General features: G+C 34.2%; 1 protein-coding gene across 5 annotated transcripts; it reads right to left on the reverse strand.

Moving 5' to 3' along the window:
• Nucleotides 1-660: 660 nt before the first annotated feature.
• On the reverse strand, nt 661-6987 carry LOC107495009 (cyclic nucleotide-gated ion channel 1). Of its 5 annotated transcripts, none has more exons than XM_016116043.3 (8): nt 6696-6986; nt 6082-6168; nt 5225-5792; nt 4838-5050; nt 3167-3462; nt 2633-2744; nt 1884-2120; nt 661-1512 (listed from the first exon to the last, which is right to left on the reverse strand). In XM_016116043.3, the coding sequence occupies exons 2-8, from the start codon at nt 6108-6110 to the stop codon at nt 814-816; spliced, it is 2154 nt and encodes a 717-aa protein (XP_015971529.1). In that variant the 5' UTR covers nt 6111-6168; nt 6696-6986; the 3' UTR covers nt 661-813. The 5 variants fall into 5 exon arrangements, with proteins under 5 accessions (XP_015971529.1, XP_015971528.1, XP_020980935.1 ...); XM_016116042.3 differs by having other exon boundaries at nt 6082-6230; XM_021125276.2 differs by lacking the exon at nt 6696-6986 and adding an exon at nt 6546-6629 and having other exon boundaries at nt 6082-6230.
• Nucleotides 6988-7771: the final 784 nt, after the last annotated feature.

Here is a 7771-nt window from a genome sequence, read left to right on the forward strand (position 1 = left end):
CAAAGGTAGAAAATTGTATAAGAAAGTCTTACGATTTGTTTTATGTGAATTTATGCGAAAACCTCTTTTTTTGAGTAATTTTTTTTTTAAAAAATAAAAATAATTTTATATTTAAATGTTTCAAATAAAAATATTTTTTATTTAATAATTATTTTTTTAATAATTTTATTTTTATTATTAAAAGTTTACCAAATACGTAAAAAAATTATTACGTTAAAAAATATAATTTTTTTTTGTAATAACTTAATGGCATTCAAACAAGTTCTTAAATTCTGTAATAACTATTCATCTCTACTTTTCTAATATCCAGTGTAATTATGATCTTAATTACAATCACAGCTTAATGGCTCAAGTGCAATGACCCTCCTAATTAGATTAACCTAGTTAATGACTTAGCTTTAATTTAATTCCAACTAGTAATAAAGAACGTGAATTCATAAAACCATATAATAAGCAAGCATTTTTCGGACGGGTTATACTATAATTTACGACTGTTATTTGTTTAGTTTATTTTAAACTATGAACTCGCACCTATCAATCAGAAACATAAATTCATTTTAGGTTCATGACTTCTTAGTTTGAATTTAAGTAATTTATCATCTAAACTAATCTCATTTAATATTATTCTACATATTTAATAAATAAAAAAGATGGATTAACTGCTACAAGGGAAATGAAAATTCTATTGACAATCCAATCCAATATTTATATATACAACTTGAAAAACATTTATCTTACATTTTCATTTTTTGTTTCCTATTCAGCCTCGTTGGTTATTTTCTTTACGAAAAAATCACCGAGAGATATAGAAGCTTACTGCTCTTCATCAGTAAAATCAGGTTCCGCAGGCTTCTGAAGCAGCATGGGGGGTATTCTCTCCGGCATCCTTGTCTTCCTTGTGCGGTTACGCCGCAACAATCTAAGTGCATTGGCAGCAAACCTGGAGGCATATATGGTGGCACCTAGACTTGGTGAGCTACCACCTACCTTTGCCAATGCATCTTTCAGCCTATTCTCTTCTTCAACGAGAGACTCTTCAAGCTTCTTTTTAGCATAGCGACGCCAGGCCGCTTGAATGAAACATGCGGCCCATGTGCGCCACTGTTGCGAGTAGAACCGGAAAGTGTGGCGTAGCTGCTTGCTGTGAAGACGCCTAAATTGAGAAGCCACAAACTTCAAGTCATCGGCTTTTAGAGCGAAAGCTTCCACTTCTGAAAGTGTTTGGACAGTCCTGGTTGAGATGGGGAGGTTGGATGAAGAATGAGGATCTAAAGCCCATGTGAGAAGCTCTTCTCCGCAAAAGTCACCGGCTTTAAGATACTCGGAATTAAAGAAGCCTGTTCTTCCTCCGTTGGTTGTCATTGTCAATAACCTGCCTCGCATTATGAAAAGCATCTCATCGACAGGGTCTCCTTCCCGGACAATATAGCTTTCTTCCGTGTAAAGCACTGGCTTAAGACGATCACACATGGCATCCAAAAGTTGTTCATCCATTTTCTCAAACATTGGCACCTTAAAGATCATACAAGATAAAATATCTAGTTAGTACTAGCAATATTATCAGAACACTGTTAATTGAATACTCCAAAGGCGATGTTTATCCTTTTACTTTAAGTTGTCAATAAATCCATCAGGTTTTGGGATATTCCAAAATCAGTCATGACCAATAGATCTTTTCCAGAAAGGAAGAAACACTTGCACAAACTAAAATTGGAGCAATATTCACACCAAACTTATTATATCGGTGCATTAAATCACCATGAGGAATAAAATAAGAGCATTTAAAATGAATATTTTCATGCAATTAATGCAGTCATCCAATCTTAAAGAGATCTTTGTAGTTGCATATGAGATTACATGACAAAGTAGGTGGAGAAACTTACTCTCATCAGCAAAGCCAAGCAAAGATGGCGCTTAATGTCCCTTCTCAAATCCTTTGGAAGATTGCAAATCAAGTTATCCTCATCAACACCTCTGGTTTCTTGCCATTTGTACTGCTCATATCGTCTGATTCGCTGCCTAAGGCTGTCAGGGAGGAGTCTATGAGACATCCACTGTTCTGCATCTCTCCTTTTCACCCTCATCTCCTCTAATCTTGTTGTTGTTGATTGCAAATATGTCTGTTAGAAAATAAGTATAATTGCATAATATTAGTCAAGATACACACAAGCACCAATTGTTTACTTGTACAATAAACTGCAAATACACAGATGTCTTAAATGTCAAATTTTTATTGCATGTATATGGATATGATGTGTTAGTTCAGTAAATAAATAGACATTTTTATTGGTTTTGTTTTTTAGCATCTCAGCAGAAATGTCTATAAAAAGGCCAAGGAATCAAAATTATAGGGTAATAAATGGAGAAATGGATATTATTTAGGAAGGAAGTTAATGCATGTCTTATTTTGCAAATAATTCCCAATACCAGGAGATCTTAATTCTACTAGTTATAAGAAAACTACTTGGCCATAAACACAAAATAAAGTGTAACTACCAAAAACACTTGGAACAGATTTCAGTAGCTACATGTGCCTATGGATATCGATTTATTACCAAATCCAAGATCAATAAACAGTGTGTGTGCTACCTTTGCATGATTAGAAACAACTCAAGAGACATTAGTTACAAACCTGCATATTCCCGATAAGGAATGAAAATAATACCAACCCAGCGATGGAAATGAAAACTGCAAAGCAGATTTCCCACACAAAGGTACTTGTCGTCAGGTTTTGACCAAGAGAACTGCAATTTAAGCACCAATCTCCCCCAAAAAAGGATGGAGGAAAAATGACAGAAGATCAGATAACAACAACATTGGAAAGATGTGCATCACACCAAAATTTGAAAAAGTGATCAGATAGTCATATCAAGCACTCCCCCTACACCCTCTACGTTCATCAAGCCATTAAAAAGATACAAAATGCTTTCGATGATATAATCTTTCTCAAAGTTCCATCCATTCATTTTTAACCCCCGCGGGGGGTTGGTAGAATCAGAAATGTCAAATAGCTTGTTATGCTCATTTATCTGCAAAGTACATGAATTGCAAATTTAAACTGAAGAATTATATCCCTAAAGACGCAACCAGTATGGAAATCTTATCTCACATCACACTTCACAGAACAGTTACCATATAGAGTGAAATAAGAATCAACGAATCGCACCTCAAACTTTTTAGGCCCCACCAAAAACAATAAAAGAACTTTTGTGGAAAGTCTCTTGACTCCACAACACCAGATTGAAGGGCATCAAGGAATATCCCAAAATCAAAAAGTGTCGTGTTTGTCTCCTTTATTGGGCAAGAAGCATTGAGAAACGTTGAAATTGTGCTTAACCCTCCTTGATGATTGTTGCAATACATGTCCTCCTTATTACATGTTGCATTACTTCGGGTGCAGGCTTTTTGCCAGCATGTGGTTTCCCGTTCTATAGAAAACAAGTACCAAAAGGCACCAACAACCTGAAGGAATAAGAACAGGATTAGCTAGATATGCAGGCAATATTATTCTGAGATTTCATGAACATTATATATTTTATTAAAAAATGAGACAATAATCTGCCAGATTTAAAAATGCATTATCAGGAAACAAACTTAAATGGCACAGACCTGAGAGTTTTAAACTACAATATACATAGTGACCTTAAAAGCATGAACAAATAGGGCACAATATCAAAACTATGAAGAAGAATTTTGAAGATGTGTATCACATATGACACTGTAAGAACTGGTATCCGACAAAAGATAAAGAGCGATAGTACAATATAAACTGAAGAACGTGGAGAAGAAACCAGTGTGGTCTTGCCCTCTGTCTAGTTAGTGTATATAGTGCATTGAAGGAATGAAAGAAAAAGTAACAATGCCAACCTAGTCTGAGTCTAATTTTGAAGGTTCTGAAATCTGAATACTACTCTAAGGAATTCTCCCACAGCCCATATATAGTCCTAATATTAACCACCTCACTCCCATGAAACTCAATAGAGTTGGTTAAAAATATCCCTTCTCCCCAATATCTAAGTCCATTTCACTATTTGCCTCTTTTCTTGCTGAATGGAATACATTGGTTCCTAACAGACACTAACTACTGAAATGATTCCAAGAGAATGCAGGGCTCCTTCTCTAAGTGAATTTTCTTGATACCAACCTCATAGGACCTGATACCAGAAAACTAACATGGTTTGGCTACAGTTTGCGGGGTAAACAAATAAGAAAGTTGGCCTCACTATTTAACAAAGAAATTGTCAGATCAATACATCTAAACATGTTGTATATTAATTTAATATACCAACATCGACATGCTTCATACATAATAACTATAAAAGAAATATATTGAAAAGAAAAGGTTTTAACTATAATCCAATCAGCACAAGAGTTGCACAAAAATCATACTATACCCCCATACACCTTTATAGCTGGCCCACATTTAAGACAAGCCCTAACTTTAAATCCTCAAAAAAATTTGCACAACCCTACAACACTACAAATTCAAGAAAAACGCATGCCAATACCCAATAGTCTAATATCTGCATCTTGTAATCTACATCTAACCCATGCTTGTATAGGCCACATCATCACCACAAGTGCAGATATATGTGACCAACAAAATGGTTCTTCATTGAAAAAATAAAACAACACTGTTCTAGGCCAAATAAACCATCACCACATATGCAAAATGGCATATTCACAGTTAAGAAAGAAACAGAAAAGAAAAAGAGAAAATAGCAAATCCATAAAAGGGAATGCTGATAACAAGAAACTGCGTATATTAGGAATTAAAATTACCAAGTGTAATTTTCTATACGAGAAAGGAAAAAAGAAAACTGCATCATTAACTCACATGACTTGCAAGCATGTAAAGAAAGAGATTAAATACAGCACCAGCCCAAGCTGTTTCAGTGAGAATGCCAGAGGTTCTTGTAACTTCTTTATATAATGGAATTATTCGAAAAACTCGAGGTATATATTGGAAGAAAACAATAAATTTCAGCAAGTTCTTTGTATTCAGCGATTTGTAGCCACTCATCCCTGGAATGACTATTAGAATCACCACCTAGAAATATTGAGCAAGTTGAGTCAATAACCTTTAAATACATGATGACAATGGTAAGCACAATGAAACTTTGATTCTATTCCCATAGATCCCCTGAGATCTAAAGCAGCATACAGATGATGAAAATCAAGGAATGCATCCAAAGTACAATAAATTAAAGAGAACCCTCCATACCTGTGGAAGGGGAAGAACAGAAAGAATGTCAACTAAGAAATAAGATGTTAGATATCGCTTTGCTATTGCCCAAGAATCCTCAACCAAAACACCTCTTCCAAACACTCGAGAAGATGGAGCAATGAATCCAGTACGAAACTGGAAAATCATGTGGACTATATAAAAGATATCGGAGAAAGTTCTTAAAACAGTTGCTGTAATCTCCATCTTGTTGTCCAGTGAAAGACATTTCTTCTCATCATCGATCACAGGGACATAAAAGAACAAAGGATCCAGTGATACTGCAATAACACATAGCAATACAAATATCTTGTTCCATTTTTGAAGGAACGGACCCTGTGGATCAAGGATTTTCTTTCTAGAACTAAAGTTACTAGAAAAAGCACGGCTGAACAGAAAGGACTTGAATGATAAACTGAATCTCTTTATCCTTTGAAAACCATATTCCAATCCCCTTTGAAACTTTGCAGATATAGAATTTAATGTAGTTTTGAATCTCTGCGAAGGTGCAATGTTGATCACAGGATAATTGCTCTCAGAACCCTTGTCTGAATTCCAGTCCTGAAACCTGGACATCATAAAAATGACAATATTCCTCATAAGAATATGTACAACAAAGGGACAATGAAAATGTCATAGAGAAATTCAGATACTACACTAAAATTTCGGAATTGAAAATAAAACATTGGAAAATTTACATTACTTTTATGAGGAATGGTGAGTGGTGACTGAAACAGTGACTAAGACAGTATGAGTGTAAAGAATGCTTACAATAGCAACTATAATACTTCTAAGATTAGCATATACAGAATCATCCTCATCATAACATAAAAAATACACGTTTTCATCAAACTAACCTAACAAACTTGTCTGGCTGAGTTCTCATCTCTGCAGCCTAATTCAAAGACAATGCAGATCAAGATGAAAATTTCACTGAATAGTTCCTTCAAGCACCACAGAAACCACCACAATTAGATCATTCCACCAAAATAAGGCACAAGAAAACCTATGAGCAAATATATAATTAAAAATTAATCAAATTGATCAAACTTATTAAAACTCGTAAAATGATCAATGGCATCAAGCAAATGTGATCTTATGGAGAACACATTTTCTAGTAGGCGAATACAGTGTACGAGTGAATGCATATGAAATTCCAAATAATGAGTGTTTTCTCGTCAATGCTGGTACCGGATCTTCAAAAAAAATGAAAAAAAAAAATTTACAACTTTAACATTAACATAAGCATTGTAGAAATTAATTGATCGATAAGAATAACCAAAAGAGGAAGAACATGAAGAAAATGACATGTTTAAAGTACCCGGCGCAGTAGCAAACTGAAAGAAGGGGAAATAAATGAAGGAAACGGACAAAGCAGTTATTAAGACTGAACTCTGAAACTAGTTACGAAGGGAAGAAAATGGAGAATGAAAAGAAGAAGAAGAAGAAGAAGAAACTAAAGATAACTTACCGAACCAAATATCTGAGTAATTAGTAAAATAGAAAAAGGGAAAGGGAAATTGGTGGAAGTTGTGGTGGTATTTGCATGAAGGGGAGAGGGAGAGAATGCAAGAGGGGAAGGTTCCAGGAAAGTAATAAGGAAATGAGAGACAGTCAGTGGTTTCGGTTTTTTGGGGGTTTTTTTTCTCTTACATAGTCACGAGATGGATTTTCTGATTCTCAAGTTTGTGAGAGGGAATCAGAGAAGGGACGGGTGGGGTGGGTGAAAAAAAGAGAAAGGAGAGTGTATAGTATGTAGTGAGTAGTGACTAGTGAGTAGGATGGTGTGTAATACTGTAATGCGTATGAATGGGTGTGAACGTCAGAGAGAGCATATGTGTGGGTAACGGCCCCGCACATTAAATAGTTTGATAATGATAAATTGATAATAGTGGAATCTACTTCTAGTCTTCTATTGCATTTTTGTTGTATATTGACAAAAGATTGGAAGTTTGTGGTTTAAAATTTTTAGAATAAATGAACTTTTTCGATCCTAACTGTTCGAAAAACAATGAGTTCTTTTTCACATTTTAAAATCTCTAATTAATTCTCAATCATTTAAACAATTTGTTTAAGTAGTCTCTATTATTGAATTAAGCGACTCTTAACACATCGAGTCATCGACCATTATCGTTTATAGAAACTATTTAGATTAGTTACTTGAATTATTGGGACTCATTATAAATTTTCGAATTATAAAAAAAATTTAATTTTTGAGTAAATAGTCAAGAAAGAAAAGAGACCATGAAGGATGCGATTTCACCTTTTTAATTTTTAGCTTCTAAAATACAAAAAATCAAAGGGTGCTTTCACTTGTTTAATCTTCTAAAATTTTGAAAAAAAGCAAGAATAGGATGCGGGATTTTACTTAGTTACCTATTCAAATGAAGATATTAAAAATATCTTTTTATAAAGATTCTTGTATTAAAAGTGTAATTTATTTATTTAATCACACTTTAAAAAAATATTTTTATAATTGTTTTGTCGATTTTTAGCAAATTGATGGTGGTTTGATATCTAATAGTTTGGGAATGAAACCTACTTCTC

This window comes from Arachis duranensis, chromosome 6 (assembly GCF_000817695.3).
Source record: "Arachis duranensis cultivar V14167 chromosome 6, aradu.V14167.gnm2.J7QH, whole genome shotgun sequence".
Classification (NCBI taxonomy): domain Eukaryota; kingdom Viridiplantae; phylum Streptophyta; class Magnoliopsida; order Fabales; family Fabaceae; genus Arachis; species Arachis duranensis.